The 25,957-nt window shown below is 38.1% G+C and overlaps 1 protein-coding gene across 1 annotated transcript; it reads right to left on the bottom strand.

The window, feature by feature from the left end:
• Positions 1-115: 115 nt before the first annotated feature.
• On the bottom strand, positions 116-25,957 carry RAD51AP1 (RAD51 associated protein 1). Its single transcript, XM_002920442.4, has 9 exons — positions 25,816-25,957; positions 23,136-23,185; positions 21,265-21,406; positions 18,383-18,492; positions 16,939-17,025; positions 16,280-16,429; positions 8,289-8,453; positions 3,426-3,578; positions 116-1,219 (listed from the first exon to the last, which is right to left on the bottom strand). Exons 1-9 carry the CDS (start codon positions 25,830-25,832, stop codon positions 1,080-1,082), a joined length of 1,014 nt encoding a protein of 337 aa, XP_002920488.1. The 5' UTR covers positions 25,833-25,957; the 3' UTR covers positions 116-1,079.

Raw genomic sequence — 25,957 nt, 5'->3', positions numbered from 1 at the left:
GGGTGGAGCAGAGGCGGAGGGAGAGGGAGAGGAAAGAATCTCAAGAGATTCTGTGCTCAGCATGGAGCTCAATCCCACATCCCTGCTGACATCATGACCTGAGCTGAAACCAAGAGTCAGCCACTTAACCAGCTGAGCCACCCAGGCGCTCCTAATGGTTAAAAGGATGTGAAGAGTCTTTATTAAAAAGTGATCAGGAACTGGTTGAAATTTTCACCAGGAAATGTAAAATATCTATAACTATTTTTATTCATAACAAATTCACACCCTCTAAAGCACTGGCTTGACATAAAGTGATTATTCTAAGAAACAGCTTCCCCCCCCCTTAATTACAACAAAAATACTTTTTTTTTTTTGCGAAACATTCATTTAATTGTGAAATATAGACAATCAAAAATAGATGGATGTAACGGTATCAAGGAAAAGAGCATACCAAGACTCTTCCATTTTTATTAAAGGTTTTGACAATGAGAGATTCATAAAATCTCACAAAATTCTGTTTGCTGTATAATAAACATCTACTTCTGAGTAGGAGACATATGCCATATTATAGCAACCATTTTAATATGTAAAATAATTCTGAATTCTTACTATAAAAATATTTGGCTAAAATATGAAACATCTTTGCAGTAAAACTGACAATGTAACTTAAGATTTCAGAAATGTCTCCTGGAAAAAATGCGACTGTTTTCTTTTGCCAGACAAACTCTCAACAGTAAAAGTTAAGGTGCCATAAATTAGACAAAGCTAGAAAGCAACATCATCTTATTAGAACAGTATGCAACATGGACTTCCTCCTTGTCAAACAGACAACCACTTAATGACAATGACTTATAATATAGGAAAAAGAGAATGCGTTCTTCAGAAGGAAATGACATCACAAGATAATTCTTATAAACAATCCCCTCCTTGAAGTCCTGAATAGCTTCAGAGAACACCATCACAGAATAGGTAGAGGCAATTCACATGACATGAAAGGATTCCTTTATGATACCCTCCTTAAATAGAAACACAATTCAAATATAAACACACTTGTAAAACTCCGATTCTCTTAATCAAACATTTGTTTACTACCATGCTCAGCTACTAGCGGCATTTGGATGCAAAGGTTTAACTCGTGCTAATCTGGACAAGCCAAGGCGGAGACTCTGATTTGGAGACTTAACTGACACCGCTGCCAGTGGGCTCCTGCTGCTGCTACTGCTGCTTCCAGATATCGCTGAAAGAAAACACAGCCCTGATGCTGATGATGTTTGAAATCTCTTAGCAAAGATCAACGTATAAAACAGAAGATGCAAAAGCAAAAAAACAAAACAAAACAAAAAAAAACCAGGTATGGGTTACTGTGGTATATAAGTTCTATCAAGCTATAAACAAGATCAAAAGAATGAACAGTATTATAAAGCAGAAAGAACACAGTACTGCCTACTTTTGAACATGCTCAGAAGGCAAGGTAATGACACCAAAACTTTAAGCACAAAAGCTGAAATAGGTAAGTTGGGAGGAACTAACATTGGTTGGAAAGGCATGAAGAAAGGCATGCAGTTATAATTTCTAAAGTAGCAGAAAAATCTAATGCATTTTTTGAAAATGCTACAATTTTCACAAATACTCCTTGAATCTATTTTTTCAAATACTAAATTATTGTAAACATGACAAATACTCTTTTTATTTATTTATACTAGTTCATTTAAGTGACATCACATGGTATTTGTCCTTCTCTGACTGGGGGTGGGAGTGGATGGGTGACATAGGCAAGGGGGATAAAGGGGCCAAGAGGTATAAACTTCCAATTATGAAATAAATAAGTCACGGAGATGAAAAGTCCAGCATAGGGAATACAGTTAATAATATTGTAATCATGTTGTCTGGGGACAGACGGTGACTATGCTTATCGTGTCGAGCACTGAGTAGTGTGTGGAATTATTGAATCAGTATCTGCCTGATATTTCACAAGATGAAATGAAGTAATTAAGAGATATTAAGCAATCATGCAGTCTCATACTGCAATCTTTTTTTATAATGCTTTTTATTTAATATTTCAAGTTTTTATTTAAATTCTAGTAACACATAATGTAATATTAGTTCCAGGAGTAGAACTGAGTGATTCATCACCTACATATAACACCCAGTGCTCCTCAAAACAAATGCCCTCCTTAATGCCCATCATGCATTACCCATCCCCCCACCCACCTCCCCTCCAGCAACCCTCAGTTTGTTCTCTATAGTTAAGAGTCTCTGATGGTTTTCCTTCCTCTTTTTTTCCTTTCCCTATGTTCTTCTGTTTTGTTTCTTAAATTCCACATGTGAGTGAGATCATATGGTATTTGTCTTTCTCTGGCTAACTTATTTTGCTTAGCATAATACCCTCTAGTTCCATCCAAATGGTAAGATTTCATTCTTTTGGATGGCTGAGTAATATTCCATCATATATATACCACATCTTCTTTATCCAGTCATCAGCTGATGGACATCTGGGCTCTTTCTGTAATTTGGCTATTGTTGATAGTGCTGCCATAAACATCAGGGAGCAATACAAAAATACCAACTCAGACTGAAATCTGTCTATTAATACCTAGTTATCTGGGGGTGACCACTGTGGACCAATCAAGAAATGTCAGTGAAAAGTAAACCAAACCTCATTAGATTTGGAATGACTTAGAGGAGAGAGAACAAATGAGGAGAGACATACCAGAGGAAGGAAAGTGGACACAAAGAGGCTCTGACAGAAGACGACATACATTGTGTTTAAGGAATAAAAATGGTATCAATTTTCCTGGACTAGAGGGTTCATGTGGTTGGGTGAGAGGAAGGGGATACAGGACTAGTTATGAAGCCACAGGTAATTTGGGCATGAAATGAGCTAGGTTTTTGGTAATGTGAAGAAAAGTGAAGATCAAAGAACTCTTGAAGATCAGTGAGACTTAGCTGTGGAGCAAAAAAAACCCAAAAAACAAAAAACAAACAAAAAAAACACAAAGAGAAGTCAAGTCTGCGAGGGCATTTGTTAAATGCGGGAAGCCCTGTGTACAGGTCCCAAGGCTTCAGTCAGACTGTGACCAGCGGGTCTTGACCAAACAGATTTGTTGTCAAAAATAAATACCAGGAATGTTAAAAATGTTAACACTCTTTGACACTATAATTCCACTACTAGGAATTTGTCCTAAGAAAATAAACAAGGATGTGCCCACAGATTTCTAAAACAAGGACATTTGTGCTTACTGCAACCTTATTTATGACATTGAGAAAATAATAAACAATCTGGATGCTCAATATAAGGGAATGACAAATGATAAATGTGGCAATTAAAAACCCTGGTTTTGAAGAGTATGTAATAATATGGTATAACACTTACAACTAGGGGAAAAGATCTGCCAGTGATAATTTTCCAAGCCCCTGTCCTTGGATCAATAAATATACCATACCTGGTGGGACCCACTTAGGTTTTCTGCTTTCAGCTGAAGGGCTGCGTATTTGTAATGGTTTCCTAGTGGCCTCTGAAGAAAGAGAAACCTTTTTTGGTGAAGGCTGAAGTTCTGATTTCATGGCAGCTGGAGCAGAGTCTCCTGAAGTCACCTCTTTAAAAAAAAAAAACAAACCTATATATATATATATAAATATATATATATACATACACACACACACACACACACACACACAGAGAGTAATGAGCACTGCGTGTTATATACAACTGATGAATCACTGAACTCTACCTCTGAAACTAATAATATACTATATGTTAATTAATTGAATTTAAATAAATTTTTTTAAAAGATTTTATTTATTTATTTGACAGAGAGAGAGACAGCCAGCAAGAGAGGGAACACAAGCAGGGGGAGTGGAAGAGGGAGAAGCAGGCTTCCAGCGAAGTAGGGAGCCCGATGTGGGGCTTGATCCCAGGACCCTGGGATCACGCCCTGAGCTGAAGGCAGACGCTTAATGACTGAGCCACCCAGGCGCCCACATAAATAAATAAAATAAAATAAATACATAGAAAAAGTTTTTCATAGAGAAAGATTAAGTCTAGCATGTAGGTGTAAAAATTATAAAGTTACATGATCTTATAAAATAATTAAAAAGGCAGTATCATAAATCTGGAAAACTCTTATACACAAACATTGATGGAGAGCCTAAGAACAGCCATCTCTCATGAGCGTTTATAGGCAAGGCAGTGTGGTAAGCATACCATATACACTATCTTTAACTCTCAAAACAACTCTGATACAGATATTCCTATCGGCACCATCAGATAAGGAAACAGAGGCTAAGCAATCTCCATGTAGTCTGATAGCTGATAAATACCTGAGCCAGGATTAGGAACCAGGTCTAGCTCCAAAGTCTATACCAGTAGCCATGACATAATAGTATCTCATCAGTATGTGTCAGTGAGACAATATATTACGCTCTAGGGTTACAAAGAATACAGCTCATGGATCTTGTTCCCAGGGAACTTAGACTCCAGTAGAGTTAAGTCACTAGATTCCAGTAAAAAGGGGAAAAAAGCAAAGACATGTGTATCATGCCATGTAATGAGAGAGAAGACAGACTTTAGAAATATGCACCATAGGAGGGAACCTACAATCTGTGTATGTATCTGCATAGGTTTAAAAAGTCACAGGGACTGGAGGAGATTATGCTAAGTGAAATAAGTCAGGCAGAGAAAGACAATTATCATATGGTTTCACTCATTTATGGAACATAAGAAATAGCAGGGAGATTGGTAGGAGAAGAAAGGGAAGAATGAAGCAGGGTAAACAGAAGGCGGAATGAACCATGAGAGACTATGGACTCTGGGAAACAAACTGAGGGCTTCAGAGGGGAGGGGGTACGGGATAAGGATAGGCCAGTGATGGGTATTAAGGAGGGCACGTATTGCATGGAGCACTGAGTGTTATACGCAAACAATGAATCATGGAACACTACATCAAAAACTAATGATGTACTGTATGGGGACTAACAAAACATAATAAAAAACTAAAAATAAAAAAATATATATTTTTGAAAAATAAATAAATGAATAAATCACAGGGAAGTTGCTTGAGGATAGTTTGAGCCAGATCAAGGCTGCAGAGTAAATATGAGTTGGAGGGAAGTTATCTAGGCAGAGGGGGCAGAGCATGCAAAGCTGGAGAATGCGGCCGGTTCCAGGACCAGAGCTGCTGGTTCAATATGGCTAGAGCAGGAATGTCAAGGATAGGAAGGGTGAGAGACATGGACCGGGTGCACATCACCAATGCAGAGTTTTGCATACCAGGGAAGGAGTTTGGCTAGTCACAATCGGTAAATGATTTTTCTCAGGAACGCCTGTGTTCTGGATACATCTTTCTGATGGTAGCGTAAGGCAAGCAGACCACTTAGAAGGCTCTTAAGGTAATCTAGGGGAGAGGTGATAAGGGCCTGAACCAGGGGTGAATGGAGGAAAAAACAACAGCTTGGAGATCTTTCAGGAATTAGATGGGAGGAGGTGCTGATGGAGACAAAGAAATAATGACTTGCAAGTTCCTGTCATGGGCACACTTATGCAGAGAATGAACATAAGAATGGGACTAGGTTTTGGTTTTTTGGAGGGATGTGCTGGAAATGAAGGGAGGAGGAGAGATGGAATATAAATTCACTTTTAGATAATGCTTACTGTGACATATCTTAAGGGATATCTAAATATGTATGAATATGAAAATTTTCACCGTATACTCTTCTTAATGTTAACATCTATATTCCCTAGATCAGCACTATCCGACAGAAACTTTTCTGCTGTGATAGAAATTCTGTGCTGTCCACGTGACAGCTACTAGCCACGTGTTGTTATTAATGACCTTGAAATAAATGTGGTTAGCAAAACCTCAGAACTAACTTTTAAAGTTTATTTAGCTTTAATTAAATCTAATATAGGTGCATGTGGCCAGTGGCTATCATATTGGACAGCACATCTCTCGAAATTTTCTCTATCAAGGGAAAAACTGTAACACGTACCTGATGAAAGACTCTCAAAAGTTACTCAATACTTTATTAGTGGGACTAGAAATGTAATCCATCTTTCTGAATTCTTAATCCCATTATTTAGCAGGTAAATTTTACTTCTAAAATTATATATTAAACTTCCTTGTGAAGCAACTTGCTCCAAGGTATATAGAAGACTTGAAATGGTAAATTCCAACGTGGAAACTGACATTTTATTCTGAGTTTTTAGGGTGTCTTGGTGAGGAAGCATAAACAAACATCCAAAGAAAATATAAAATATGTTCATATTGTTAATGACTTTTTCATATCAGTTTGTGGTAAGCAGAATAATGGTCCCAAAGATGTCTATATCCTAATTCCCAGGACAAGTGCATGTCCCCTTACACAGCAAAGGGACTTAACAAATGTCACTGAGTTAAGGATCTTGAGATGGGGAGATTATCTTGAATTATCTGGATGGCCTCACAATGGTCCTTGTAAGTGAAAGTGAGAAGCAGGAGAAAGACAGTGAGAGAGAGTCAGTGATGTGAGGTGAGAAAGTCCCTGTCTTTGCTGGTTTGAAGGTGGAAGTGGACCATCAGTCAAAGAACACGGTGGCTTCTAAATGCTACAAAAGGCGGGAAAAGGAATATTTCTCCCAGAGCCTCCACAAAGGAACATGGTCCCGCTTATAGCTTGATTTTAGTGCAATGAGAACCACTCTGAACTTATGGCCTACAGAATTATAATAAATTTGTGGGGGTTTTTAAAAGATTTTATTTATTTATTAGAGTAAGTGAGAGACAGAGTATGAATGGAGGGGAAGGTACAAAGAGAGAGGGAGAAGCAGACTCCCCACTGAGCAGGGAGCCCAACACGAGGCTTGATCCCAGGACCCTGGGATCACGACCTGAGCTGAAGGCAGACGCTTAACCAACTGAGGCCCCAGACACCCCTAAATTTGTGGTTTTAAGCCACTACCTTTGTGGTAATTTGTTAAGGCAGCAATCAGAAACCAATACACAGCTTTATCTCTAAAACCTTCTGTGCCTAAAATCTAATTTTTGAAAACCAGATGAATTTGTCAATTTAAAAAGACACTAATTGGGACTCCTGGGTGGCTCAGTCAGTTAAGCGTCTGCTTTCGGCTCAGGTCATGATTTCAGGGTCCTGGGATCAAGCCCCATGTCAGGCGCCCTGCTCAGGAGGAAGTCTGCTTCTTCCTCTCCCTCTGCCATTCCCCCTGCCTGTGCTCTCTCTCTCTCTCTCTCTCTCTGAAATAATAAAATCCTTAAAAAAAAATAAAAAGACACTAATTAGAACCTCATTAATTCAAAATACACTGGAGGGAGGAATATGACTCAACCAGTATTTAGTTGTCATTTCTTAGTAAGCACTCAGCACCACGCTATTTAAGGTGACAGCAGCTCTCACCACTAATAAGTGGAGCCCAAATAATGGAAAATTTAGTTTCAAACAACTAAGACATAAAAATATATATCAATAAGGAAAGAAAAATCAGGTTAATGTAAGTTATATCTTATAATAATGTATCATATATTATGAACTCAAATGTATCCTGCCTGCTTTTATATAAGAAACATGCTCAAGTTTTCACAAATTCCAAGTCTTATTGTAAAAATGGTTTCTAACAATTGGTTTTGAAGAACCAAAGAAGGGGCGCCTGGGTGGCTCAGATGGTTAAGCATCTCCCTTAGGTTCGGGTCATGATCTCAGGATCGAGCCCCATGTCAGGCTCCCTGCTCAGCGGGGAGTCTTCTTCCCCCTCTCCCTCTGCTGCTCCCCCAGGTTGTACTCTCTCGCTCCGTCAAATAAGTAAATAAAAGCTTAAAAAAAAAAAAAGAAAAAGAAAGAAAAGCCAAAGAAGCCCTAAACATGTGGCAAAAGGGTTCTCAAATCAAAGACTAAGTCAAGCGTGAAAGCAAGAAATGAGAATCATGCAAAGATGTGGTCCAGTGGCTAGAGCTTGGGCTCTAAATGGACAAACCTGGGTGCAAATTCCAACTCCTCACATAATTAGTTGTAAGAATTCCAACAAATTATTTAACCTGAGCCTTGGTTTTCTCACCGTAAAATGCAGGTGATCCTAGCTGTCTCAGGCGGTGGCCGTCAGCCCTGCAGGAGGGTAATTCTAGTAAGAGCTACACAGGCAGTGGGGCTCAGAACTCTCTGCTTTTCTCTCTTCCCCACCCCCGCTTCCTTCTGTGTATCTTAGCTGGAAGTGAACACTGGCAAAACGTTACAGAGACCAAAGGCAGGGAGAAGAAAAACACATTAAATAAACCAAATACATTTCCTTTATAAAATTAAGTATTTTGGACCAAGCTTACCCAAAGTATCACGTTTGGATTTAGGTTTCTTCTCCTCCTTTTCAACTGGGGATTTTACCTTCACTCCTTTCTTTTTAATTTCTTTCGCTTTATTTTTTCCCATAGTGAAGTCTTCGTCATCGTCTTCACTCTCACTAAAAGCAGAGTCATCCTCAGACTCTTCACCTAAAACAGAGGATTACATACTTGATCTTTGTTCTAAAAAGTGAGGCTTCCATGTATGCCTGAAACTAATATAACATTGTATGTCAATTTACTTCGATTTTAAAACAAAGTGAAGTTTCTATTACCTCTTTACAGCCTTTGCACTAGATTCTTGGGTACCTCGTGCTATGCTCTGCCACAGCAGGACTGAGAGCATGGCTGCCTGGGTTTGAATCCTGGCCCCTCTGCTTACACTCTGTGTGACCTCAGACAGGCTGCTCCCTTCACTGTACTTAAATTCCTATGTATAAAATGAGGATCATCGTAAGGCCTACATCAGAGGGTTGTTGTGCGGATTAAATGAGTTAATATAGGTAAAGCATTTAGAATAATATCTGGCAAACAGCAGCAAAACAGCACTGTTTGCTTTTACTATTATCATTATAATTTCCAATCGGTAATCTTTACTTCCAATTTTTCCAATTTAACTTAGTAATTTTTAAAAAGAATGGTAGGGCATTATATTAGCAACTGCTTCAAAACAAGGACCTTGATGGTAATAACAGTATACCTTCTTTTAATCACATAAACTTCAACATTCTAGAATAGAAACCAATTGGGAATCGAGAAGAGACTAACCATACCAAAACATCTTAACGGATACCCCTGTGTATGATTTCATTTGGGACACATGTCTTATTTCCTACAAGCTCTTCTCTGTATTAATGGGATGATACAAACTAGTGAGGTGATATATTAAGTAGCTATGGCTGCTCTGGAAATCAACTTTTTTCACAGAACTGGAACAAATAATCCTAAAATTTGTATGGAACAAGAAAAGACCCTGAATGCCAAAGGAATGTTGAAAAAGAAAACCAAAGCTGGTGGAATCACAATCAAGCTCTATTACAAAGCTGTAATCATCAAGACAGCATGGTACTGGCACAGAAACAGACACATAGATCAATGGAACAGAATACAGACCCCAGAAATGGACCCTCAACTCTATGGTCAACTAATCTTCAACAAAGCAGGAAAGAAAATCCAATGGAAAAAAGTCTCTTCAACAAATAGCGGTGGGACAATTGAACAGCCACATGAAGAAGAATGAAAATGGACCATTTCCTTATACCATACACAAAAATAGACTCAAATGGGTGAAAGACCTAAATGTGATATGGGAATTCATCAAAACCCTAGAGGAGAACACAGGCAGCACCTTCTGTGACCCTGGCCGCAGCAACTTCTTGCTGGACACGTCTCCAAGGGCAAGGGAAACAAAAGCAAAAATGAACTACTGGGACTTCATGTAGATAAAAAGCTTCTGCATAGCAAAGGAAAGAGTGGACAAAACCAAAAGACAACCGACAGAATGGGAGAAGATATTTGCAAATATCTTTTTTTTTTTAAGATTTTATTTATTTATTTGACAGACAGAGAGACAGCCAGCAAGAGAGGGAACACAGGCAGGGGGAGTGGGAGAGAAAGGCTCCCAGAGGAACAGGGAGCCCGATGTGGGGCTTGATCCCAGGACCTTGGGATCACGCCCTGGGCCAAAGGCAGACGCTTAATGACTGAGCCACCCCGGCGCCCCAATATTTGCAAATATCTTATCAGAGAAAAGGCTAGTATCCAAGACCTATAAAGAATTTATTAAACTCAACACCCAAAAAACAAATAATCCAGTTAAGAAATGGGCAGAAGACATGAACAGACATTTCTCCAAAGAAGACATACGAATAGCCAACACATGAAAAAATGCTCACCATCATTATTTTCATTCAAAATCACAATGAAATACCACCTCACATCAATCAGAATGGCTACAATTAACAAGTCAGGAAACAACAAATGTTGGCGAGGATGCAGAGAAAGGGCAAGCCTCTTACACTGTTGCTGGGAATGCAAGCTGGTGCAGCCACTCTAGAAAACAGTACGGAGATTCCTCAAAAAGTTAAAAATAGAGCTCCCTATGACCCAGCAATTGCACTATTAGGTATTTATCCAAAGGATACAAACATAGTGATCTGAAGGGGCACCTGCACCCCAATGTTTACAGCAGCAATGTCCACAATAGCCAAACTATGGAAAGATCCCAGATGTCCACTGACAGATGAATGGATAAAGAAAATGTGGTGTGTATATATATATATATATATAGAGAGAGAGAGAGAGAGAGAGAGAGAGAGAGAGAGAGAGAGAGGGATACATATATATACCCACACAATGGAATATTACAGAGCCATCAAAAAATGAAATCTTGGGGCACCTGGGTGGCTCAGTCGTTAAGCATCTGCCTTCGGCTCAGGTCATGTTCCTGGGTCCTGGGATCGAGCCCTGCATCGGGCTCCCCGCTCAGTGGGAAGCCTGCTTCTCCCTCTCCCACTCCCCCTGCTTGTGTTGCCTCTCTTGCTGTGTCTCTCTCTGTCAAATAAATAAAATCTTAAAAAAAAAAAATGAAATCTTGCCATTTGCAACGATATGGATGGAACTAGAGGGTATTACGCTAAGTGAAATAAGTCAATCAGAGAAAGACAATTACCATATGCTCTCACTCATATGTCGAATTTAAGAAACAAAACAGAGGATCATAGGGGAAGGGAGGGAAAAATAAAATAAGACGAAATCGGAGAGGGAGGAAAACCATGACAGACTCTTAACTCTAGGAAACAAACTGAGGGTTGCTGGAGGGGAGGTGCGTGGAGGGATGGGGTACCTGGATGATGGACATTAAGGAGGGCATGTGATGTAATGAGCACAGGGTATTGTATAAGACTGATAAATCATTGAACTCTACCTCTGAAACTAATAATACAGTATATGTTAATTTACTGAATTTAAATAAAATTAAAATTTAAAAAAGAATAGCCATAGTTAAGCAATGATTCTTCTGTTTTGGGGAAGGCCAGGGGAGGGGAGTCAGAAAACCATGTCTTATAAATAATAAATTCTGAATACTAATTGTAAGTAAGGAGTAGTACTAGATTCATAAAAACATCTTTACATTTTTTAATATTATAAAACAGTACATGCTTATTGCAGGAGATATAGAGCACACAAAAGAAATATTAAGGCAAAAGAAAATTCACTACTAATCTCGCCACTCAGAGATAACCACTGTTATGCTCAGCGTATATAATATTTACTTATCTGTAGGAAATAATACATTTTATATAAAAACTAAATATACATAAACATTTCCAAGCATACGCAATGACAGACAATAAAAAACCACCACTCAGACTCAATATTCATCAATACTTTTCTACATTTGTTTCATCTCTCTCTCGTCTTCTCTTCCCCTTCCTCCTCGGAATATGTTAAAATAAATCCGAGGCATCAGGTCATTACACTCCTAGATACTTCAGAGTATGTCTCTAAAAAACACAGACTTTTTTTTTTTTTAACACAGCAATGTCATTATCACATCTTACAGTATCAATAACAGTTTCTTGGTATCATCTTCTATCCAGTCAATATTAATCACTTTTAAATCACTTTTTAATCACTTCCCCCCAATGCCTTTGACTTGTTGAAGTAATCAGGTCAGTTGTCTTATAGAACTTCCAACATTCTGGATTTGACTGTTTTCTTCCTCATGGTGTCATTTAGTTTATTCGGTGAGCTGGAATTTTCTTAAGGCTCAATTAGAATCAGGCTCACCTTATTATTTTTTTTTTGTAAGAATATACTTCATGAGTGATGCTCCGTACTTCATATTATATCAGATCAGAAAGCACATATGTCCTACTCTTAGTTGGTTCAGCTGACCCAAACTCTCATTGCAAAGGTCCTCATCAGCCTTCCATTGATGGGCCTTTGCCTAAATTAACAATGTCATTATGATTTTCAAATTGTGATTTCCTTATTCTGTCTTTCCACACAATAAAAACTTAAAAACAGATGAGAGTAATCAACCCACATATTCACATAATGATTACTGGGTTATATAGAATTGGTCATATAATGCCAACAGACCACATGAAGGCTGCTATAAATAGTACTTTGTAAAATCAAAGAATTATTTCTGGAGTTCCAAAAGGATCTAGGTTCGGGGAGGGCAAGTAGTGGAGTTTCTCCAAAATTTCAAAATACAGAGTCTAGGAGGACAAAACTTCCTATGTATCCAACAGTTTTGGTAGTGCATGTATACTTTTCTTGGTTTGAGAGGATAAATGATAGGGGCTGGCTAAACTCTATTTATCAAACTTATCTAAAGATGGGGTCCAACTGATCATCATCAGTCAACAAAGAAAGAAATTTAAATAATTTGGTGGTGGGAAGACCCGGCATCCCAAGTCATCAGCATACCATACTGGCAAATCTGGCAGGCCCAAACACTGGGGTTATGGATTCTGTGACTCTTCAGACGTCCTTAAGAAAAGTCTTATGTTCTCTTCAATTTTCATTTTTCTTTCTCTACTGAAGGTCACAATGATCTTTTCTCTTTTCATCTAGGGTGAGTCAGTAGAGGGGGAAAGTTCTGACATGTCAGCTAAAGAAAAGGATCTTGCTCCAAAATAACTTCAGGTTGTCTGAAACGATACCAGTTACACATTCAAGTGCAATAAACAATCACCTCTGAGGGGACTGGAGAGTTGTTGGTCACCGTTGGCTTAGAGTGGAATGAAAATAAACTGATTGTACTGCTCCTTAAAGTACACTAAACATGAAGAGGAATAGGTTTATCTTTCAATTTAAAGGTAAAGCAGGCTTGGCTGGAATAGCTTAAGGAGGCTTACACAGCCAGAAGACAGTATAAGGCTTTTGCATGCTCGGATAGGGGACAGAAAAAGAGAGACAAGGAGAAAATTCTGTCTAAAGCTTAGTTTGTATATCCACGGCACAGGCCAGTGGACAGTTATCACCACAACTAATGAGCAAGCTCCCTCTAACGGAGGGACTGCTTCCCAGGGTGGACCACACGGCATTTTATAGGGAGAATAGCCATACTTGTAGTTTGGTGGAAACCGTAATAATGTAACAGGGGGGAAAAGCCAAAGCAGCTCTCAAGGACCTGGAGAAGTAGCCGTCTTTTTAGTCCACAAATAACTGCTAGGTAGGGGATACTTCTTAGAACCTAAGAATGTATACTAACATATAAACAATTAGCATTATTTTCTCCCAATGTCCTAACCAGTCTCATATCCAAGGACTCAGACATTCCATTTATTGACAAATCATTGTTACCATAACAGATTCCTGTTGCGACTACTGTTCTAGTTACAATGATAACAGGCCTCATCAGAATTCACACTAAAATCACCATTTGACAAACACACCACCCCCCAAACTGCTAACAGGTCTTGAATCCGTCCAAAGGAAGTGAAAATAATTTTCAGTTAGAAATATTTTTTGCAGTCCTCATATCCAGCATAACCTAAGAAGCACATATTTCAATAAATGTTTTCTTTCCTATTTTTGGTGCTTTCTATATCCTAAATCACCATTCAACTGTACAGAACTTGAAATTAAATCTATTCCTCTCTCAGAACTATGGCTCATATTTTCTCTCAAAAATATTTGCTTATGCAAAATTGAATAGGAAAAACAACCTGGAACCAAGCTAGTTACTTTTTTTAAATGATTATGTCCTTCTTCTAAAAAAATTTCTAATTGTGGTAAAAAAAAAAAAAAAACTCTAACATAAAATATACTATCTTAATCCTTTTTAAGTGTGGAGTTCAGTAGTGCTGAACATATTCACACTGCTGTGCAACAGATCTCTGGAACTTTTTCATCTTGCAAAACTGAAACCATACCCATTAAACAACTTTTATTCCTGCCTCTCCCCAGTCTCTGCTAACCACCATTCTACTTTGTTTCTATGAATTTGACTATTTTAGATACCTCTTCTAAGTGAATCACACAGTATTTGTCTTCTGTGACTGGCTTATTTCACTTAGCATAAAGTCCTTAAGGTCCATCCAAATTGTAGCACATGACAGGATTTCCTTCCTTTTCAAGGCTGAATATCCCGCTATACGGAGACCACATGGTGTTTATCCATTAACTCATTGATGGGCATCTGGGTTGCTTCCACCTCCTAGCTATTGTGAAGAATGCTGCTAGAAATATGGGTGTGCAAATATCTGAGACCCTGCTTTCAATTCTTTTGGGATATATACCCAAGAGTGGGATTGCTAGATCATATGATAGATCTATTTTTAATTTTTTGAGGAACTTCCATCCGTTTCCCACAGCAGAAATGCCACTACCAGCGCACAAGGGTTCTAATTTCTCCACATCCTCACCGACACTTGTTATTTTCTCTTTTTTGACATTCCAATGGGTGTGAGGTGACAGCTCATTGTGATTTTGGTTTGTATTTCCCTAATGATACTGATATTGGGCATCTTTTCATATGCTTTTTGTCCATTTGCGTATTATCTTTAGAGATTTTAACAACTTTTAAAGGCATACAGGTGACTTTTAAGTCACTATCCAAATTACAATTTCAATAAAACCTTATTTTTATAAAATGATTTGAAAGAGATTATTGGACGTTGGAATGCAAATAACACATTATTCTTTTTTAAATCTCTATCATACCTGAAACATAACCATATAAACCCAGCCAACAAAGCAAATGATTTCATTACCACATAGAAAGCAAACATTTGAACCATTATTAAAGACAAATAATTTCTTTGGCATGCTAAGTAGACTTGCACTTTATAACTTTAAAATTGTTTATGGATTTTTCTGACAAACATGCATCAGATAATGATAAGGACATTCTAGAAGTGCTATGATCATCATCCCTGAAAAGACACTTAAACTGACAAGGGGTTATTTTTATCATTTGGGGCTTTTTTGTATTCAGTAACCTTACGTTGGGAAGCATTCAGCCCATGCTCTCCTACACTATCTCCTCAGGGAGTTTTCTGTCACTGGCTCCTGCTTCCTGGTGCTCCACTTATGTCTCTGTCTCTCCAAGTAGGACTCCTGGACAGCCTGCTTTGGCATGATCTGGGTCACGTAAAATGGCAGTGACTGGTTCAAAAGGCAGATTTCTGGGCTCTACCCTCCTTCCTCTTCTTCACAGCTCTTCTATGATGACACTAGACATGTTCTACATTTCATTATTGTCTGTGTCCCCTCACTCGAATTTAAGCTCCTTAAGGGAGCTCTGGTTTTTGTTGTTGTTCACTGCTGTATTCCTAGTGTCTAGAATATAATGCACAGAACAGATACTCAAATATTTAAAGAATGTTGAGAAGCAAAACTATTTGTCAACAGCATGTTAAAATCTGTCAAACTCTATCATCTGATTTGGCACAAATTTATGGATTCATTCACTTTAAGTTTTAATTAATGTATTAGGATGCTCTGTCAAGGTCACTATGCTTCCCATCTGCCTTAATTTCTGAAAGAGTCTGAAAACATGTCACAATAAAATACAGGTTTCATGTCACAACCTCAAAACATTCATGAATTTCCACTACCTACAGAAAAAAGTCTACACTTCTCAGAGTGGGTCTGAGACCCTCCACGATCTTGTGCCAGCCTACCTCTTTAGCCTCTTCTATAACATTCTCTCCTGCAGGCTCACTGACTTCTCTGTGTGCTTGTCCATTCCACTGTTTACGCCTTTCTGTCAGTCAGCAATGCTATTTCACCCTGTTATATGGCCTAAATGCTACTCATTTTTCAAGGCACAGCTTCAAGGTCACCTCCACATAAAGCTTTCTCCTCAAATGGCAGAGCTGAATTTAACCATCCCGTGTGTTCCTCAAGTTTGTATATACCAAACATTTAGCACAGTGCTTTGCATACATTAACGGTCTCTAAGAACTTTTTACTGACTTTCCATAGGCTTAATTTTGAGGTAGGCTATAACTCACCAGTTGCAGAGTCTGGTTCAGAGTCCTTAGCACTGTCGCCATCACTGCCTTCTGAAAGAATCTTCCTCTGCTGTACTACAGCTTTTGATGCTGCTTTTCTTTTCCCTTGAGCACCATGAAAATCATCTTCCTCAGTAATCTTATCCAAATCTTCAGGAGAGGCATAAAAATCAACGGAAAACTTTTTGTGACAGGTAATATTGAAAGAATTGCAGAATAGTCTTCTATCACATCCGTTGTTTTGATTTGCCCTGCTTCATCCCTCCGCTGCTTCTGAGGGACCATAACGTCCAAGCTGGGTCAATCCCAGTACATCAGTCTCCTGACAAGGGGGTCTAGTTTAAGGATAAGTGCGAGACTCAACTGAGGACTCTTTCCCGCAAAAAATGGTAAAACTGGAGCTGGGAAGATGCAGTGGTCAATAGCTATTGACTAGAAGCCAGGGGTCATCATGACCCTCCTCCAGGAAAGAAAAGGAAAATGGGTCTGCAGTAAAAGGAAAGAAAACTAAAACACAAAGAAACGAAGGAGAAGTGGTGAAGGAAACCTTAACAAATTTAAATATCTTGGTTCTAGCTACAGTGTCAGGTATTTAAATAAAAGTTAGAAAAATAGGAATGTTGCTAGAAAAAGTAAATATTATTAATATCAAAACTTACCTAAATAATCACTGGCTACACTGCAATTGGAGATATGGAGAGCCTTATTCATTGTTCCAGTTTCACTGCTGCTGCATTTTTCGGTGCCTAAAGGCAAGAAGGAAAAAGATACAGATGCACCTTAATCAGCCAATGGACAGAAATAGGAAAATTGGTGCTCAAATGTAAAAGCATCCAGATACAGATAAATGATCCAAACTCAGAGCACAGTGATTTACCTTGGAAAGGTTAGCATATAGTTAGACGAGTTTGGGCTCTGAAATCATACAGACTTAGACTTCAGTTGAAATTCAGGCTCTATCACTTACATTGGCTATACGACCACAGGAAAGGTGCTTATCCTCTCTAAGCCTTGTCTTCATCTATAATATGGAGATAAAAAATAGTGTGTGGAATAAGTGAGTTTATTGTGGGGGATCACATATAGGAACTGCTTATTGTAGTGCCCAGCACATAGGAAACCATCAATAAACATTAGCTATCATTTCTGTGTAGGCAGATACATGCTTTTGCTAACAAAGCATAACCTTAAAATGATCTAAAGTATTTCAAGAGGACTTTAAGTCATGATAATCGGTACTATTAAATCCCATTGCTATAAAGTGCTTTCATCTATGGGAAGTGGTACTTCCAAGAAAATCCTGCTACGTATTCTCCCCTCTCACAGGAGAGAGATGAATTTAATCTTCTCAACTTTTGGATGTAAGATAATGCCATTTCACGTTTCTTTGATTTCCTGATTACTAAATGGCTCCCTAATCAACAGTGTCTCATTTATTTCCAAATAGGAGGAATACTGATTTAAACATCTATACCCCTAAATAAGCGAACGAGTTAAAAATATCCTCCAACGTAAGTTAAGCCGAAACGATTTCATCCAAAAAGTATTTTCACGGTTTGAATATCTTTTCCAGGAATGATTTTTGCCTCTCCAGAGTATCAATATTGCCATCTGCTGCACAGTTGCCAGAAAAATTGAAGAAGAAAAACCCAGAGAAATCCATAAGTCACACATCTCTTATGTCTGCTGAGCTTGCTAACCAAACTGGTATCTTTAACTTTTGTAAATAATAAAAACTACCACCACTAGATCATGTTTAACTGATTTGAATTTTGAGAGAAAACAGATGGATTGTTAGGATTGTACAGACAAATTCATTTGATCAAGAAATTAAATTTCCACTGTAAACAAAAATGTAACTTGAACATCCAAGCTCATAGTCCATGACCACAAGTTACATTAAGGGTTAAGCAGAGATGTGTGTGCGTGCATATAGATTTATGCAGCAGAATAAACAAATGAATCTAATTGTGCCCTCTGCAAATAGATTCGTTTGTTGTCCAAAGTATTAAGATTTTATTCTTTCCTCTGTGAGGGCTCATCCAGAGAATGATGACAAAAACAATAAGGTTATGAAGATAAACGAACAGAAAATAAAGTTACTTTTATCTTGAGCCTCTTCCACATCAATGGTGACTGTTGGAAGTTCCTTCACTGATAAAGCCAGTGCGACTTCTAAGTCTCGCTGGTAGAGCTTGTCATCCAGAGCCATCCTAAGGTGGACACACAAATAAAATGAGTTTTTAAAAATATCAATCTAGGGGCGCCTGGGTGGCACAGCGGTTAAGCGTCTGCCTTCGGCTCAGGGCGTGATCCCGGCGTTATGGGATCGAGCCCCACATCAGGCTCCTCCACTATGAGCCTGCTTCTTCCTCTCCCCCTCCCCCTGCTTGTGTTCCCTCTCTCGCTGGCTGTCTCTATCTCTGTCAAATAAATAAATAAAATCTTAAAAAAAAAAATATCAATCTCAACCAAACAGCAAAATCTGTGATTTTCCTGAATTACTATTTAAGAGCTGCCAACCTCACAAAAATGTTTTTAAACAGTAATCATGATCATAATTGACTTTACTGACAGTACTGCTAATATGTAGTAATGTCATGTTACATCTGGCACAAGAGAAAAAAAGAGCAGAAAGCGCCATTATAAGTACAGTTTCCTGTGTACTGTCAGTCCTTACTACCAACTCCAAGCAGCTGCTCAACCTAGAATAAAGACTTGGCTCAAAAATCCACATAGAAATCTTCCTTAACCTCATTCACACCTCCTTAGACAAGCATTATAGCTCTTATATTAAACTGATTTTTAACATCTGTTCCTCTCAATCTCAACTTTAACAAATATGTCACCAAGTACTTACTGTGTGTGAGGCATGCATTAGATAGAATACTAAAAGTACCCTCAAGGAGTCTGCAGTTAATGAGGAGGGTAGGGAAATAAGACATACTAATAATTACCCTATATATGCAGATTATTATGTCTCCTATGCAAGGTGGTCAAAAGTGCTATGGTGTGTAAGAAAAGAAATCAAAGATTTTTAAAAAGAAGGTTACATAAAGGACGAAATACTGAGATGCACTTTGAGGGATTTATTATTTTTTAAAAACAAGTTTTATTGAGATATAATTCACATAGCATAAAACTCATCCTTTTAAACTGTACAATTCAGCAGTCTTTAGCATATTCAGAGTTGAGAAACTATCCTGCTAATTTCAGAATATTTTCATCACCACAAAAAGAAACCCTATATCCATTAGCAGTCACTCCCTGCTTACCCGTACTCCAGCACCTGGCAACCACTAATCTACTTTCCGTTTCTATGGACTCACCTATTCTACACATTTCATATCAATGGATTCATACATGTAGCCTTTTATGTCTGGTTTCTTTTGTTCAGCATGTTTTCAAGGTTCATCCATGTTATAGCATATATCAGGACTTCTTTTTTTTTTTTTTTTAAGATTTTATTTATTTATTTGACAGAGATAGAGACAGCCAGCGAGAGAGGGAACACAAGCAGGGGGAGTGGGAGAGGAAGAAGCAGGCTCACAGCGGAGGGAGCCTGATGTGGGGCTCGATCCCATAATGCAGGGATCATGCCCTGAGCCAAAGGCAGACGCTTAACCGCTGTGCCACCCAGGCGCCCCTATCAGGACTTCTTTTTATTGCTGAATGATATTTCAGTGTATGGACAGACCACATTTTATTTACCATTCACCAGCTGGTAGACATTTGGATTACTCCCATTTTTTGGCGATTATGAATGATGAATGATGCTATGAACCTTCATGTCCAAGTTTTTGTGTGGGTATGCATATGTTTTCATTTCTCCTGGGTATATACCTAGGCTGGGTTATAAAATAACCTGTGTCTAACATTTGGAGGAACTGCTAACTCTGCTTTCCAATGTGGCTACACCATTTTACATTCCCAGCAACAGTGTATCAGAGTTCCAGTTTCTCCACATCCTTTTTAACACTGGTTATTGTCTGCCTTTTTGATTATGGCCATCCCGACAGGTATGAAGTACCATCTCACCACGGTTTTGATTTGCACTTCCCTGATGGCTAAGGATGGCAAGCATCTGTTATGTTCTTATTAGCCATTTGTAAATCTTCTTTGGAGAAATGTCTACTTGAATCCTTTGCCCATTTTGTAAATTGGGTTATTAGTCTTTTATTATTGAGTTGTAAAAGTTCTTTATATATTCTGAATACAAATCCCTCATCAGTTACATGATTGGCAAATATTCTCTCCCATTTCTGGGTTATTTTTTTCACTGTATTTAAAATGTAGTACAAGTAGCTCAAAAACAAAAACGAAAAAAGAGAAAAAAGTAAAGAGCAGGACATGGGGTAAATTTCTCTACATTAATGAACTTTTCTCATACTCGCAGCAGTGAACCATATCATGTCCCACGTTCCATTTGTTAATACTCCCCTTCTGCCCATCTCCTTTCCATACTACAGGTTTGGGGCCTCTCAGGACTTCCTTCCCATATTCTCTCTTCTCTCTACTAACTAATGGAAATCCAGAATTCATCTACAAACTATAGGACCTTCTCAGTGCTAGACTTAATTCTCAAAAATATAAAGAGAAAAATATTTTTCATCTACAGAAAAATACATGGTTTTAATTTTTATAAGATTATTCTTACAAATGTAATTTTTAACAAAGTAGTCTTATAAGACTTGAGGACTTTAGAGACAGGTACAGAGTCCTATCAAAGTAAGCTGTAACCCCTAAACTTTGTAATTATGATTGTCTTAATACTTAAATGAATATTTCCTTACATGCTTGTGAATTTCTTTTTTAAGGCAGAAAGTCAGAAGGGGATTAATGGTACAGTCCTGTTCTTCTAAAAGCACTAAATAAAATAATACCTAGGACTCTGCTCAAGTAATAATTTAAACCGAAAGTCTGAATCTGTCCCTCTCTTAAATGATCACATCTCATATATATTTAGTATATGTCTTACCTCTCACCTTTTTTTAGGGGTTTTCTCTTGTGGTGGGATATCTTCTTTCTGGAGATTCTTCAGTTTAGGTTTCCTTGTTTCTAGTTTTAACTCCTTTGGTGTTGTTCTGGGTTTCTTATTTAAAGGTGCAGTTGCAGAAACGAAGTCATCTATTTATGTGTGAATCAAAAATAAAAGAATCTATGAAATTGCTTTTCCTAAGTAAGAAATAAAAACATTTTCTGAGCAGTTGAAATTCATTATACTGTGTGTTCAAGTTTTAAACATTAAGAAAATTGTTTAAGTTTGCTGCAACATAAAAAATGTTTGTCTTTATTCTCAGTCATGCTTTTCAATTTTGTTTTAGTGGCCTTTATTTGTTAAATTATCAGTTTAGCAAAGGCAATTCGGTAAAAAAACTGATACAGTTCTCTTGACACTCAACATAAAACTGCTGCTATAGCTTTTACACTCATGTGTGACACACATGTGCATAACTTTTGGGCACACGTAGTCTTAATTATAGCGTTAGTATTAATACATGTTGTCTCTTTCAAGCTTCCCAGAGTAGGAATATGATAACTTGTGGCTTGCCCCCCACCTCCACTCCATAATGTCTAGAACACAACTGGCAATTTATAAAAATCTACTGACTTACTGATAACAGTAATAAAAAGCTACAAGTTACAGTCTCTACGATTTTCTTCTAAGTCTTAGACATACTTATGGTTGAGCCCAGTGCAATAAACAGGTTCCTTCAAAACCTCAGGATACTGAACATTTGACTCACAGAAAGAAAGCTCTGGTTGTCTGAGAAATACAAAACCTACTTCAAAGTATAATGTAATATAACTAAATGTTTCTCACACTTTGTGACTAAAATTCCCTTAATAGCAGAGACAAAAAAATACATAACCCATTAGGATATAGTTTACTCCTAGCCTTTCTTTGAGGTCCTTTTTTTTTTCTTCCAAGTTTTTATTTAAATTCCTGTTAGTTAACATACAGTGTAATATTTGTTAGAATTTAGTGATTCAACACTTACAACCAACAGCCAGCGCTCATCACAAGAGGTGCCCCTCTTAATCCCCATCACCTATTTCCCCTGTACCTCCACCCACCCCGCTCTGGTAACCGTCAAGTTTGTTCTCTATAGTTAAGAGTCTATTTCTTGGTCTGCCTCTCTTCCCCCACCCCCTGCCATGTTCATTTTTTTTGTTCCTTAAATTTCACATGAGTGAGATCATATGGTATTTATCTTTCTCTGACCTATTTCACTTAGCATAATACGCTCTAGCTCTATCCATGTCATTGCATATTAGTAAGATTTCATTCTTCTTTATGGCTGAGTAATATATGACCCAGCAACTGCACTAGTAGTATTTACCCAAAGGATACAAAAATACTAATTTGAAGAGATATATGCACCTTGATGTTTATAGCAGCATTATTTACAATAGCCAAATTATGGAAAGAGCCTGAATGTCCACTGACCGATGAATGGATAAAGAAGATGTGGTATATAAGATCTTGTTTTATTGTACCATTAATGGGGATTTCACATTATATTCTGTAACACATTTGTGTTTCAAAAGATAATGTGTTTTCTCTTAGGGAAAGGGATAGGAGGAGACAAGCCCCACTATGAGAAACATGAACCTAGAATAGCTTAGATCTAAAGAGCCATTTCACCTGGCCTTGTTCATTTATCACTTACCTATGTAATTCTTCTCAGTGTAATTATCAGCATAATCATCCCAAATGCTTAGAAGATCATTTTTGCAGCCCTAGCTCATATACAACTGGGCAATATGCTCAATGTTAGAGTTCTATATGTCATATAAATTGAGAAAATAAATTTCCAAATTTTTAAAGCAAAAAATACGAATCTCCACTTACCATCGCTGTCAGAATTCTCAAACTGTGAGTAATTGACTGGTTTCTTATGCCTATGACCAAGACAGAAATTTTTTAATTACACAAAAGCCAATTTTCCACCTCCAATCCTTAAGACCACTGGGTAAAGGAAAATGTGTTTCACTTCTCTTAAGAATACTTAAACTTGAAACACGAATTGGATTTTAGTTGGAACTTAGCATTAGCTGAAATAATCACAACTATACTTGATATACCTGATAAAGAAAAAATGAATTCAGATAACCCTCAAAGTAAAAATAATCAATTATCATTAACATAATTTACATACTGCTTAATTGCTGTGGCACATTTATAAGTTCCTGTTATATGCATTCTTTTATTTTATATGTGGATTCTGTCTTCTTATTAGATTATAAACTTGACATTGAAAGCTATTGTCTCTTTTTTTAATCTCCCCACAATACTAAATAATGTTCTTTATGCACTGGACACTGAAACAATGGTGAGTGACTTTGTACCTGCCACCTGAAACAGATCTTTTTACTATTTTAGAAAGCCATTAGAAGAAAATGATATTTAAAGTAGAAACAATAAACTCACTTTCTTCCCCCTTCCTCTAGGCACTAGATGAAATGGCATTGTGGTTTTCTTTTCTACCTTCTGCCAAATACCCAAGTGTGAATAACCTAGTAGGCTAGTTGTTCTTTCAAGTAAAATGGTATCCTATGAAAAAGAGGTCAGTTCAGCTCCCAACTCAATCTCCCAAGTGCTTTCCCTGAAGACAACCACTGTAGAAGTAGTTTATGTGTATATATGTAACTCTTGTTCCTCTCCTTATCTTTGGAGTTAAAGAATTTGAAAGCTGAATAAAATACGAAAACCTCTTTAGAAACTGTGAAGACTGAATAATAGTAAAATATAATAAAACCTCTTAAAAAAAGTATACTCAACAGTTGAGCTATAATGAATATGAGAATTCTTACTGCTTCATCAAGCACATTCTTAAGTGAAACTGGCATTTTCTTTTATCTTTTTTTTTTTTTTTGTACTCAGAGTGTGCAGCAGTAAGGAATACAAAGATACTCATGCCACTTGGTGCCACCGTCTTGATTCGCGCTGAGGCTCCAGCAGTTATGCCACCATTGCAGTGCAGATGACAGAACAATGAATGAAGCGAGCATGTCTTAGGATCACTATGAAAAAAGTTTTGACCTCATGGACCTCCTTAGAGGATTTCAGGGAACCCCAGGGGCCTGCAGACAATACTTTGACAACTGCTATTCCAGATAAGCGGATTATGTCTTTGCTACTTGGGTGTTTAAAATCCATTTCACTTCATGTGCTCAAAATGGAATTCCTGATCTCTCACACCTCCTAACCTGTTCCCTTTCCAAGTCTTCCCCACCTTGGTTAGTAAAAAGATCATCCATTCAGGTAGCTCAGGCCAAAAATACTGTGAAATCATCCTGGATTCTTTTTTCCCCTTACCTCTACATTCACTTCATCAGCAAGTTCTTTCAGCAGTATCACCAAAATATATCCCAAACTCATCTGTCCCATTTCATGTCCACTGGTAACACCCTACTCCAAACCACTATCCAATGATATAGCGGTTTCCCTTTTCCCATTCTGGTCACCCCATCTTCCATTCTTTCTCCACCAGAAGCCAGTGAACTTTATAAAACCAAAATTAGATTTCCTTGCTCTGCTTAAAACTCTCCATTGGCTTCCCATTGTACGGAGAATAAAATCTAAACTCCTTTTTAAAGACTACAAGGTCCTACCTACTCTGACCCCTGCCTATTTCTCTGACCTAATCCCCTACAATTCTCCCCACTGCATGCTAATGCTACAGCTTTAGTGGCCTTCTTTCTGTTTCTCAAACACAGTCAAGCTTAGGGCCTTGGTTCTTGTTCCCTTTACCTGGATTGCCCTAGATTTTCACTGGCTAGCTCCTTCTCATCATTCATGTCTCTGATCATGTATTATGTCTGCAGAGAGGCACATCCTAACTACATTATTTAAAATAAGATTTTTCTTCTTCTCACCCTCCATCACTTTGCAGTATTTATTTGCGGCCTCCTTACCTTACCCCTTGACTAGAATGTAACCTCCTACAATTAATACGGTATATAAATAACTAAATGAATGGCTGACTCTAGGCCTCCATAGCACTCCACTGTGGTTAGACGGGAATAGTTTCAAATAGTATTATGGAAAGGATAGAGGATTTGGAGTCAGATGATTTAGGTTTGAGTGTTATCCTGCCACTCACTAGCTTTGTGACTCAGCTAAATTGGCCTAGGAGTTTAAATCGATAAAAACAGGGATACCTAAACTGTTATACCAAAGAACTATAGTGATGAAAAAAATGAAATAACACGTAAGTAGGAGCTCGGCGAAATGTAAAGCGCTGTTCGAACGCTAACACAGCCAGGGTTTATTTGAATGGGGTAGGTAAAAGAATCCGCAATTGCTGCAAAGGGAGGCAAAGAGAAAAGGCTAGCATGCTACGATACTTCTGCGGATTGGGGGACTCTCAGTGGAGACTGGAGAGCTTCCCAGAAACCGTCCATCCCACTCCACCGTAGCTACCCTCCGTCCTATTCGGCCCTTTCCCTTCAATCGTGTGTAGACGAAGTTGCCTACAGCGTCTTCCTGCTTTTTCTCCCCATCCCCGCCGCTGTCATGAACTGCTCACCTCACAGGCCGCACCATGGTCCGCTCCTAGGCTGAAAATTCGCAGCTTTCAAGTTCTTGTTGGCTACAGTGGCGGTTTCAATTCCCGCCCAAAACCAGACACAAGAACTCTCCGCCCCCTGCCACCAGCCCTCCAATGATTA

Source organism: Ailuropoda melanoleuca, chromosome 16, assembly GCF_002007445.2.
Source record: "Ailuropoda melanoleuca isolate Jingjing chromosome 16, ASM200744v2, whole genome shotgun sequence".
NCBI lineage: Eukaryota > Metazoa > Chordata > Mammalia > Carnivora > Ursidae > Ailuropoda > Ailuropoda melanoleuca.
The sequence above is the reverse complement of the archived record's forward strand: the minus strand, read 5'-3'. Positions and strand labels throughout refer to the sequence as shown.